The sequence below is a fragment of the Phaethon aethereus genome, assembly GCF_964289735.1.
Source record: "Phaethon aethereus genome assembly, chromosome: 7".
NCBI classification, from domain to species: Eukaryota; Metazoa; Chordata; class Aves; order Phaethontiformes; family Phaethontidae; genus Phaethon; species Phaethon aethereus.
This window is the reverse complement of record NC_138583.1, coordinates 41,580,774-41,593,842: the sequence shown is the minus strand read 5'-3', so window position 1 is coordinate 41,593,842 and position 13,069 is coordinate 41,580,774. Positions and strand designations below refer to the sequence as shown.

The window sequence follows — 13,069 nt, the reverse complement described above, 5'->3', positions numbered from 1 at the left end:
GAGCGGGGCAGGAAAACAACACGTAAAGCGTTCTGCTTTTACTTTCTCCAGCCTAAGCAGTTTGTTTTAAGTACCATCTCATGCCACAATTGCAGTGTATGCCATGGCTGCTTAGAAGAGATGCTTTAAAGGTCTATTTCTCAGGCAAACACGAAGTCAAGAAGTACCTTGTACAGGAAATACCTACTTCCTTTGCCAATACACCTATGCCCATGCAGGAATAATTTTTTCTTACTGAAGAAAAAGCTGTATTTTTTTTTGACTTTATAACCGCTAATTAGGGCAGCTGTAAATTGTTGGGTATTTCTGGGACTATCCTCTGTATTGTACCACCTAGTAGATGAATCAACTCTGTAACACCATTATAAACCACGACGTTATTAATAACAGTGATGACTGCACACAAATGCTGTGTTGCTGCCTGAAAAAGATTAGCTGCCTACTGCATTCAGCTTGTATAGAGATTAAAACACCACAGGGTTTAATATGTTGAGGGGGTTGGAGCTCATGACTTACAAGGAGAAGCTGAGAGCTGGATTTGTTCAGTTTACAGAAAAGATGGCTATGGGAGGATTTTGTTGCTGGCTTTATCCATTTGGTAGTTACAGAAAAGACAGAGCCAAATTCTTCTCAGCAATACACACCAGAAGATGAGGGGTGATGGACACAAACTGCTTTGAGAGAAATTCTGACTGGATGTTAGGGAGAAAAAGTTTCATAATGAGGGTAGTCAAACACAGTAAGGGGTGGCCCAGGGAAGCTACAGATCACCATGCATGGAGCTTTTCAAAGCTCAGCTGGATAAGCCCTGAACAACTCGATCTGATGTTGAAGTCAGCTCTGCTCTGAGCAGGAGGATGAACAAGAGACTCCCAGAGGTCCTTTCCAACCAGAATTATTCTATTATTCTGTAACTGAAAACATACTTGAATGGCAGCTTTATTAGACTCCACGCAGACTAAAAAGAAGCTAATCTAACACATTTAAAAGATAAATGTGCTTTCTACTCTACAAGTTCTGGTGACTTCAGAGAGATTCTCCAATCTCAGTAATTTAGCTTAAAACAATATGTGTCATGAACTCATCTGTAACTGGCACTGTCTAGAAAACTCTAATAAGAAGTGACCATTTTCAGTTCACAGAATAAAAATCTCTACATTTGTGTGTATGCCTTTTGAAACATCTTTTATATTCTGCTTACGAACACAGAAGACTGAAAGAGGCTAGTAAAGGCTGATACATACCTATCAAGTACATAGCCAAGAGCCTTATGCCGTATTCCTGAGTAAACCGATGGGCTTGTTTCCCACGCAATTAAATTGGAAGCATCATGGAAAAGATGAATGTTTACCAAGTCAAAGGCACTATGACAAAAAAGGAAAAAAAAAAAAAGGATTCAGCATAAAATAAAAAAACATTTGTTGCATCAGCAAAGCATTCAACATAGTAACACTTACAGTATTCTCTTACGTTACCATAATATTTACTCACACAGACAGTGCAAATTAAGCTATCATCATCAGAAAATTACCAAAGACTACCAACAAACTTATGACAACTCATCCACAGGTAAGACTGCATCTAGGCTTTTGCTTAAAATATGCATAATATGAAAAAGAAAAGCTATTTGGCAGTTGCAATTCACAGAAATCAAGCAGTACCCTCTCACTAGAGTATTTTAAAAACAAAATTGAATGTGTAAACTAACAATTTCAAGTTTATGAAGCTGTAGATAAATATCTAGTAGAACTATGACTTTGCAATAAACAAAATGAAAAGCTACTGACAGGAGAATTTTACTGACATTAAAGGCTAAATCATATCATTGCAACTCCTTATCTGTCCCTGTGTGAAGAATGCCAAGATAGTAGTGGTCCACCCACACATCACTTTGGTTGGGAAGAGGACACAGGCCGTTTAACTCGGACTGTGCCTGCAAGATCACAGAATCACAGAATCATTTAGGTTGGAAAAGATCTTTAACATCATCGAGTCCAACCGTAAGCCTAGCACTGCCAAGTCCACCACTAAACCACGTCCCTAAGTGCCATATCTATACGCCTTTTAAATACCTCTGGAGATGCTGACTCAGCCACCTCCCTGGGCAGCTTGTTCCAATGCTTGACAGCCCTTTCGGTGAAGAATTTTTTCCTAATAATCAATCTAAACCTCCCCTGGTGCAACCTGAAGCCGTTTCCTCTCGTTCTACCACTTGTTACTTGGGAGAAGTAACGGACACTCACCTCACCACAACCCCCTCTCAGGCAGCTGTAGAGCGATGAGGGCTCCCCTCAGCCTCCGGACTAACCCACTCTGGTTCTCTCAGCCACTCCTCGTAACACTTGGATGAGGAGCTAGCTTCAGAAAAGCAGTAAAATTCGTAAGCTTTCACTGCTTTGCTTCCTAACCTGAAAGACAGGAGTATTAACTCCCCCTTTGCTACTCTGCAGGAGGCAGGGGGGCAGACAGTGCTCCGTCCACCGGCTGCGGCCCGGCTCAGCCAAAGCCCACTGAATTGACATCCCCTGCCTTTACTGGCGCTGGTAAAGGGGTAGATGGTGTCTCGGCTTTGGGAGCTCTGCCCTCCAGGAGGAACAGCAGGAGTCGAGGACTGATGCTACAGTGCCCAGCGTCTGCCTTGTGGAATGGCCGAAGACTGACAGAACAGATTTCTGAAAAGAATATTGCTTCTATGGAAAATCTATGGATTTGGTTTGGTTGAGGACAAAAGAAATAGGGATATTCTGGAAGTTCCTTCTTAATCAGTGAAACCAACTTCAGACCCCCGTGAAACAGAAATACCTTCTTTTTCTCCCCTGCAGAAAAGCTAAATTCTAGAATCGCAGGTTTGGGTTGGAAAGGACCTTTAAAGACTGCCTAGTTCCAACCCCTCTGCCATGGGCAGGGACACCTTCCACTAGACCAGGCTGCTCAAAGCCCCGTCCAACCTGGCCTTGAACACTTCCAATGATGGGGCATCCACAACTTCTCTGGGTGATCTGTCCCAGTGCCTCACCGCCCTCATTGTAGAAAGTCCCTCCTTATGCCCAGTCTAAACCTACCCTCTTCCACTTTAAAACCGTTGCCCCTTGCCCGGTCACTACAGGCCTTTGTAAGAGTCTCTCCCTGTCTCTCCTGTAAGCCCCCTTCGTATACTGGCAGCTGCAGGAAGGTCTCCCCAGAGCCTTCTCTGCTCCAGGCGGACCCCCCGGCTCTCCCAGCCTGGCCTCGCAGGAGGGGTGCTCCAGCACCCTGAGCCCGCTCCGCTGCGCTGACTCTAGCAGGCCATGACTTCCTGCGATCACTACGTGTCCCCCCCTTTCTCCCAGCCGTTTGCTGTGACAGCTATCCAGTGTTAGTGCCTAAGTTCCTTGACACAGGACTGGAATTTGCTGTGAGACTACACAACACTTGACTGATTTTGGCTACCAACAGTATTTTTAACAATAACAATAATAATAATACTGCTAGCCTTACAATGTTCCTGTATGCAACTATATTCTTGTACCTTAAATCACCTCACATAATCCCACTTTTCACTGTGGCAGAAAACCTTCACATAGAAGGAATTTTCTGTTATAAGCACGTCCAGACAGAGGAATTTCCTATCGTCACCTACATTAATCACATACAAGCTGTCACTTCTAGTGGCTTTTTGTGTCCTAGAGACCTGGTCTGCATTTTTAAAAACTCTATCGTCTCATTGCTTTGCTATTAAGCTCTTTTGGTGATGGGACATGGCAAGTCACAATGAAACCAGAAAACTTTGAATACTCTTTTCACACAGGTTTAGCTACACCACCCAACCCAACAAAAATCCCTCAAATAAACCAGTGTATGCAGGAATTCCTGCATACAGCATTGAGGGACTGAAGGAAAGGTGTGTCCTATGAGGCTCCAAAAGGGATACTCGAGGGATAGCATTGACAACATTATGTTTTCGAAAAGAGGTCCCTCCAGCACCTACACAAAGTGGTGTGCCCCGTTAGCTCCTACATGTGTAACACGTAAATGTATAATATGATGTAAATCATCTTGAGGATGCAATTTTCGTTAGTGTTTCAAAAAATACATTTTGGGTAGGTTCCACAAACGCTAATAATAATTATTACACTAGGCCTGGACTGACAAGGGTAAAAAATTTTCTGGGTATAATTGAATAGATTTCTTTAAACTTCTTTTAAACTATGAAGAAACAGAAATTACGTGCCAGAACACAGGTAAGTCTGTCCTAGAGGACTGTAACAAGAAACAAGGCTATTTAAAATGCTTTATTCTCAAATTCAGAAAAAAATGTTGGCAAAATGTGGTTGTAGCTGATCGAAAGTAGCCAGCACTTAAATGAGAAAAGACGTTATGGGAAGAATGGAGGCAAAATGAAACTGCCACAGCTCTAATCAAAGTCCACTCTCACTGACATTTTTAGGCAGGATGGGGGTGGTCATGCTAGACCCGTTTTAAGCTTTCTGTCCCAGTATGCTTCAGTACTGTTCCTGTCATTGGCAGGTCAGGCATACTCCACGGATGAAGGATCTCTGTGAGCTCCACTTCACAGATATGCGAGTTCTTGGTTTTCCTGTCTGAGACCCCTTGAAACAATGCTGATGGCCACAGAAATGCTCCTCATCCAAGCGCTGCTCTTCCAGGCACTGGGTATTTTGTGGCTACACCCTTTTTGGCAGCTCTTATCTTCAGTAGTAGTTGCAGACACATACCAATGATTTTGCGAAGGGCTCCAAAACCATGCGTTCTCCACCTTAGGATAAGCTAAATGCAGAGATGCTACTAGATAAAGCAATAAAACACACATTCTCCTTTCTCTCCTTCACTGATGAACACCATTTGGGCTTAGCCCAGAGCCATCTCTGGATTTCAAGCTGCCTCTTCCCAGAAAAATCCACTGAATGCCATCTTGGTGTCTTCCCTCTCCCTTGGCCTTACTGCTAATGAAAGGTTTATTTAGTGAGTTTTCAGTCCTGTCTGTGAGGTGAAACAGAGCTCAGCCCCATCATCTGACTGTATTACCTTGCCTGGGATTTCAGCTTTAAAAACCAGTTTTTCCCTTTATAGGAGACAAGCATTTTGAATCTGAACAAACACCTAAATCATACTGACTTTGCATTACTAGTCCTGTGCACAGACATCTCTTGTATGAGAGTTCAGTGTGGAGATAAAAAAAAAACAGAGAAGGAAAACGTACCTCATGTTCAAAAGGGAGTTTGCAGCCTGCCAGCGAGAACATGGGAACAGACTTTGGCAGAGGGGTATGAAGCAGAAACCCCAGGCTGTGCACAGGAAGACTTCCCCAACTGTGATGGAGTCAGGGAACAGATTCGGACACAGCAAGTAATGGCAGTCAAAACGCGAATGCACGATAAAGACCCGCAGGTCAAGAGATCAAGCAGCTGGCATGAAGGCCTCTTCCGAAGATACTGGTGGGGTTTTTTTGGCTACAGGGAATAGCTTATCTTGCTGAATGAACTCACAGTGATGATAAAGTAGTCCTACTAACCTTCGTATTGAGATACGTAATTTGTACATAACTACAAAACATAACCTGGAGATGGTGGCTTGAGCTGTCCATTCCTGTCTGAAGGATGAACAGGGAGAGACCTCACGTCACGAACTCTGCTCCTGTGTGACGGCGTCTATCCCCATCTGCCTAAAAGCTGCTTGTTCTTAAAACTTGCTAATGAAGGACCTCCCACCTACCAATTCCCTGTCCTTAAATTAAAACTTTCATCATATTACCTGTTTTCCTGCAAATGAAACTGATTTCCTTCTGGCCCTTCTGAGGCAACCAGTCTCCCAGATGTGGCAAGCCGAATTTTTTCAACTCCTACTCAAATACTCCTACCATTCTTGAGTCTCCTGTTTTTTTCCAGCTTACCTAAAGCAGAGCACTCAAAACAAGACAGAGTACTCTATCAAAGGCCTTGGCAGCACTCAATTAAATAATTACCATACCATCCCCCCTTCATGTCCTTCACATGAGGTATCTATTAACACATCTCAGTAAGACAATAATGAACCATATTCAACTTCTTCTCCCTTGATCCTTTTCTACAGTATGGGTAATGAGTCAATTATTCCCAATATTGTATTTGTGCTTTTGAATTCTCCTCACAAAGTGCAATGCTTTGCACTTCCCTGACTTTAATCTTGCAATCCTACTTTCTCTAAAATATCAAAACAATTTTGATTGCTGATTCTGACCTCTGATATACTTGCAAACACTCCCAGGTTGGTGCCATACCTACGTTTTATACATGTATTCTCTACTCCATCCTCCCTACCAAATATAAACTATATATGTAAACTGTATTTAAGACTGTAATGCATTCAGGGCACTATTTTGCACCTATTAACACAATAACACTAAGAACCACTTCCCCTTATATTCACTATACTTAAAAAAAAGGGGGAAAAAAAGCGCATGTAGTTATGCAGTTCTCTCTCATTTTTTCTTAAAATGAAATCTCTGAGTGCCCCAAGATTCCTTAATTCTTCATTCACACTAAAGATAAGCTAATGAAGAATAATGGATGTGAAAAATCTGGATTCACAGAGGAACTCAACTGGGGCAGATCACTGAATCACAGAGGAGGAAAAAGAGGACAGCTCTCTGAAATCTTTTAAGGTCACTTTTGGAGGTTTTTGGAAGCCCTCTGTTTTGGCATGAGGTACATTCTATAATGATGTTTTCCTAGGCAGGGAAAGTTAATAGCTCCTTTCAAGGATTCACACAGAAGTATTAACAAGAAGTGTGCTGGCTGTATTTTTATTGAACTATTAGCATATAGAAATGTATAGATTGAAAGTCATGATTATGAAAAGGCCAGAACTTTGTTCATATGCATATGCACACAGACTGGGTTTAAACACTTACTATACCATGAAGAGACACATTATCTACTCAGACCTAATTAGATGCATTTTCTAACTCCCTGTATTTTCTGTAATATTTCACTTTCCTTCTCCAGAAATTGTTCAGAGTAACTTGCCTCTTTAACATGTCATAAGAAATATCTGAGATCTCATTAGATCATGTGGATCATAATTGCAGACTATTCCAGACACAAAACTACCACCATAATTCACCTCATTACAGATTAGAAAAAGCTGTGAGTCTCCTCACTCTTACTTCCCAATATACCCTTAGGAAACATAAGTATAATATATTATCTGATCAGAACATCTAGCTACAGACTGCTCCTTCCAAGAACTATCCTTTTTTAATACCAACCTGCAAGAAAACATTTCCTTTAAATCTATCTCCGAAGAACATTTTTTTCTTGGAAAGACCTAAAAATAAATTCACATTATTTTTTCTGCAAAAAGGAAATCCAAGAGGACAGGAGAGACAGAAACTGGAAAAGTCATGATATAAGAGGAAAGGCCAGATCAGAAATTGGTGCAGATCTCTACTGCTGGAATCACATGCCATGTCATATGGATCTAGAAAAATTACAAGAACCTACATTATCCTATAGCTGCTTGCCTGATTTCTGGGTCAAGAGTCTGTAAAAGGAGAAAACCTGCTGCTTTTTCATTTTTCACAAACTGTTTGCTTAATCTAATAAACACGCTTATGCAAATAAGCAAGAACACTGTTCTGCACTCAAAAGTAAGCCTGTGTGAACATTCATCAAACTTACAATTTTAAGATGTGAAAAGACCACAGGAGGAAGGGAAAAAAGTTGAATGTTCACATATATTTAGGTGACTATAATATAAATAAGCAGTAAAGACCAAAATTGTGACTAAATCGTAAAAATGTATGGTTAGATTTCCAGGTAGGACTAGGGTTTATTGTGTTCTCCTTGTGTTAAGACAAGGAAAATGTTCAAGCTCTCTTGGGTATAGTGTTTTGCACAATCAGCTGCTCCCCTCAACATACACTACTGCTGTTAGTACTATTAATTGTTATTAAAGATAGCATTTTCAAACACAGATACTAAATAGCTTCAGTTATGAGATACATCTCTTGTTAAGACCAGTTGTCACTGCTTTTTCCAAAGACAGTGATCTAGCGTGTAACACTATAATGACGTTCAACTTCTATTTTCATATAGTTGTCAGCTCCCCTCAGCCCCGAACTCTTTAGGCTGTTGGATGATCCCAAAAGCAAAAATTGTTTGTTTCTCCTGTAGACTTTCACAGCACATCTTATCAGGAACTCCCTCTGCTTTGATGACGGCCAGGTTACATTGAACTTAAATAAGTCTTGCTCAGTGGGATGTTTCCTCAGCAGTCTATAAGCACATGGATAAGAGGTGTGCTGCCTGCTCTCTGCTGCACCTCCATCAAACCCTACTAGTGATTGCTGGGCTCCCACGTGCTTTACTCTACTCTAGGATGAAAATAAGCAATGTCACAGAGAACACGACTGTGCCTTGGCTTTAAAATAGGAATCCTGACCTGAATACAACTTTTTATAAGTTGTAAATAAAAAGTCCTGTTCCGGTGAAAGTAATATAGAATCATAGAATAGTTTGGGTTGGAAGGGACCTTTAAAGGTCACCTAGTCCAACCCCCATGCAAGCCATGAGCAGGGACATCCCCAACTCGAGCAGGTTGCTCAGAGCCCCATCCAACCTGACCTGGGACGTTTCCAGGGATGGGGCATCTCCCACCTCTCTGGGCAACCTGGGACAGAGTTTCACCATCCTCACCGTCAAAAATTTATTCCTTATATCTAGTCTAGATCTGCCCTCTTTTAATTTAAAACCATCACCCCTTGTCCTATCACTACAGGCCCTGGTAAAAAGTCAGTCCCCATCTGTCTTATCAGCCCCCCTCAGCCCTGGCAGCTGCAGGAAGGTCTCCCCGGAGCCTTCTCTGCTCCAGGCTGAGCCCCCCCAGCTCTCCCAGCCTGGCCTCCCAGCAGAGCTGTTCCAGCCCTCGGAGCATTGCTGGGGCCTCCTCTGGCTCCGCTCCAGCAGGTCCATGTCTTTCCTGTGCCGACGGCTCCAGAGCTGGACGCAGCACTGCAGGGGGGTCTCTCCAGAGCGGGGCAGAGGGGCAGAATCCCCTCCCTCGCCCTGCTGGCCACGTGGCTTTGGGTGCAGCCCAGGACACCGTTGGCCTTCTGGGCTGTGAGAGCATGTTGCCAGCTCATGTCCAGCTCTTCATCCACCAGTACTCCCAAGTCCTTCTCCATGGGGCTGCTCTCCATCCCTTCATCCCCCAGCCTGTACTGACACTGGGAGTTGTCCCGACCCAGGTGCAGGACCCTGCTGGCCTTGTTGAACCTCATGAGGTTCACACAGGCGCATTCCTTGAGCTTGTCCAGATCCCTCTGGATGGCATCCCGTCCCTCAGGCATGTCAACTGCACCACTCAGCTTGGTGTCACCTGCAAACTTGCTGAGGGTGCACTCGATCCCACTGTCTATGTCATTGATGAAGACATTAAACAGTACTGGTCCCAACCCTTGAGGGACACCCCTCATCCCCTATCTCCATCTGGACATCGAACCATTGACCACTACCCTTTGGATGCGACCATCCAGCCACTTCCTCATCCACCCAACAGTCCACCCATCAAATACATATAGTAGGAACTGGTTTGAAAAAGCAGCATTCCTTAAAGATACGGCCCCTCCACTGACTTCAGTGGAAACCTGACTGGGCTTAAAGGGCTGGCTTAAAGAGTTTAGAGAACAATCTCTTTCCTCAGAAATCCCAGAGGTGAGGGCTGCATACACCCAGGCACAGGTATCTGACCGAGGCGAGATGCTGTAGAGCCTTGGCTGTATCAGGCATGATGGGGAGCAGTCATGGGGGAAGCCTTTAGCACCACACTGTGACTGCTGTGGCCTTGGTCACAGACACCAAGCTTTTTTGATCATGCTTGATTGAGAGGTTGCTTATGACCTGAATTATCCCATGTTAACTGCACATACATGTGAATATTAACATCACATTTTGCTATGCATCATTACGACTTACTGAGCATTATGTGTTCAATAAATAATAAAGCAAAGCAACTGTTTCAGAACTAATCTGCTCTATGAATAGACTGATCTATACATATGAATACCTTCTTTGAAATAGTTGTTAACAAAAACATACATAATATACATATTATCAGAAATAACTTAAAAGATGCAACTTACCAATCAGTAATACACCATCTTGTTCGAATGAAACCTTTTCTGGACCACTTGCACTGAAAAATGAAAAAATAACAATCAGTCACCTTAAGTAAAGGATTACTGTGAAGTGTACTTATACAGAGAACAAAATAAAACAAAGTTCATCCACACGCTGTAGCTAATAAGCACTACCAACCACGGTACCATGAAAACATATATTGTGTCTCTCATAAATCCTGGAATTATTTGTATTTTTGCTCCTGCAGCAATTAAAAACTTACGTGTAAATTAATATAAGGCCTGGTAGTTGTTTATAGATGAAAGATAACCAATTAAGAAAGCTTTACAAATGTATTTATGCTTACCCTAAACCAGCAAATTCTTACTGCCTATGCACAAATGTCTCAGCTTCTTTGTAATTTTACCTGAACTGTAAAATGTCATCAGAGATTTACATCAAATTAAAATGAATGAGATGTGCTAGAAAGCTATTTCTCCTGCTGAGCCAACCCACCCGATATTTCTATAAAAGTTAAGGGGAATTTAAATAATGGTAAAACATTACATTTATCAAAACTGCAGTGTCCACAAGAAAGCCACAAATCAGCTCATGCCAACATATGGCACTTACGATACAGCAAAAGGATTTTTTCAGCACCACTCCTAAGCCACTGCCATGAATTACAGCCTCCCACAAAAAGACATGTTTCTGCATCCTATTTATTTACTGTTAACAATGAATGTGGGGCTGGGCTAATGTTCTCTGGTAATGAATATTGCACCAGACAGGCCTAAATAATGATGTCAGTGATTGTGTAGCAGAAGACTGCAACTCCTTATTATGAGTAAAGTGCCAACCACAGCAAAGCATCCCCCCAGTTCAGGGGTACCGCTCTCCTAAGGCACTGCCTTCAGAAGAGACTTGGGGGATGTATTTATCCACCTCGCTGTGAACACAGTCCTCACGAAATTTTAACACCCCAAATACTGCTGAGATAGTGAAGCGCTTTGCAAAACCTGAGTGGGCTGCTTCCTAATGGCCCTTCAGGTACCAGTTACCCACCTCCCACCTCCTCCCCGCTTCAGGCACAAACACGGTAGCCACTGTTGGGACCAGCCAGACCTAACACCACTCCTTTACCAGGGCCCCTTTCCTACTGGGGTTCTCCTTGCACTCTAAATATGCTTAAGAAGATTTTAAAGTGTTTATTCTACTGCATAAACAATAGCTTACTCTTGAAAGCTTGAATGTGAAAACTATTTACTGGTATGTAGTTGTTCTCTTCTATCCAAACCCAGGAAAATGTGAAAAGTTACCTGTAACTGACAGCTTATTTCCCGGATTGCACCCAACTTCAGAGCTTGCACTTTTGTGGAAAAACTGTTACCTACATGCTACAAAACTAAGAAGTAAAAAATTGTCTACAAAATTTATGGAGTGTTATGTACTCCCGATATTGGGAAACCTGTTTTCAGTATTTCTTACTTCAGATGGCCATTTCAGAATCACCTTTCTGCAGGCTTGTGGGACCTTCCTACACAGACTCCTAGAGCCAAATTTTATCGCAAGAGCCGCAGTGAAAATTGCAGCTTGGCTGCTTTGCTGAGGACCCAGCTGTGCTGGCCCTGGCAAAGAAGGGTTGGAGGCTTTTCCTGCACAATTCTATCAGCTTTGCATTGCTACAGCAGCAGGCAGCACAAGGAAGTGGCCCTCTCAGGACCGCCGAGTCCAAGATCGGTGACTAACAATGAAGTCCTTTACGCAGTGAATCAAAATTCCTATTTTGATACTGTGGACACACAACGAATAGCTTTCTTCTGTTCTTGACATATGTCTACCTACAGCTGGCTTTCAGTAACTCACAGGACTTATATTAAGAGGGAATAAAATAAATGTTTAGCCAAATGTAAAGATTTCCTATACACAACAGGAGAAAAACCTCCTAAACCCAGAAGGATTATCCAGAATAAATGGACTTCTCTTCCGAGCATACGTGAAGTTTCCAACACCACCCTGTGCAGATCTGTCTGGTGACTCCTGGCAGCTGACTGCATTGATTCTGTAACTACAGATCGGGGGGTAAGCGTTTTTGAGATATTGAGTAATTAACATCAGTTGTTTGTTGATGCTTATAGGTGCTTAAATAGTTTATGAATTTGGGCTTTTGAAAGCAAGTAAATTTGCCTAGGTCTAATAAGGTCATATTCAGGGAGGAAATCCCAACAGTTCACTACTCTGAAATCCAGCTGACGGATACATTCAGAGGGGAATAATTTCTCTGAGTCCTTATTACTTTTGTCTTAGAAGACCTCAACTTTTGATTTTTCTTAAGCTGCAGCTCTGAGAAAAACTCTGTGGTGACTGTGAACAAGTACGTACTTGTAAAGTACGTACTGTAAATATTTTTTTTTCCAGCACCGAAAAATAACCTCTTCTGTAGATCCAGCAGTCACTCTGGTCAGTCAGGGAATGGCTGGCTGGAGGGCTAACACGCCAAATCTTCCTAATGGTCTGGCTTTTGTGGCTGAACTACAAATCCCATAACCCAATACAGTCTCGTCTATTCGCAGTTTCTGTGATGATCATGACAGCACAGTTACAAGCTGAGATTTGGCAAAATGCCAACATTTATTACAAAGAAAAACTGAATTTTCAAAAATGAAAAAGTTAAACGCTAAAAGCATTCAAAATTAACTTAAATCTAATCTCAATCAAAAAAGGGGAGCTCTGCCATTTCATTCTTAAAAATAACTATATTGAACTTTTAGTCACTGAAGAACAATACATAGAACTTAAAATCAAATAGTCCAAGCCTATGGTGTGGCCCAAGATAATGTCTTCAATCAAGCTGTCATTTTTCATTTGCTATTTTCCTCTTCAGCAACATAACAGGTACTTCAAAAGATGTAACATTAAAACAGGGCCAACTAGATCATGTTTCTTAGAGCCATATCCAGTTGGGTTTTGAG

General features: G+C 42.3%; 1 protein-coding gene across 1 annotated transcript in view; it reads right to left on the bottom strand.

Annotated features, from left to right (window-relative positions):
• Positions 1-13,069, bottom strand: part of INPP5A (inositol polyphosphate-5-phosphatase A) — a gene marked incomplete at both ends in the record, with an annotated part of 254,642 nt that overhangs the window by 90,560 nt on the left and 151,013 nt on the right. Inside the window, 2 exons of the mRNA XM_082001927.1 lie at positions 1,245-1,364; positions 10,121-10,173. Of these exons, the coding sequence (XP_081858053.1) occupies positions 1,245-1,364; positions 10,121-10,173 (173 nt within the window). The remainder of the gene's footprint in view (positions 1-1,244; positions 1,365-10,120; positions 10,174-13,069) is intronic.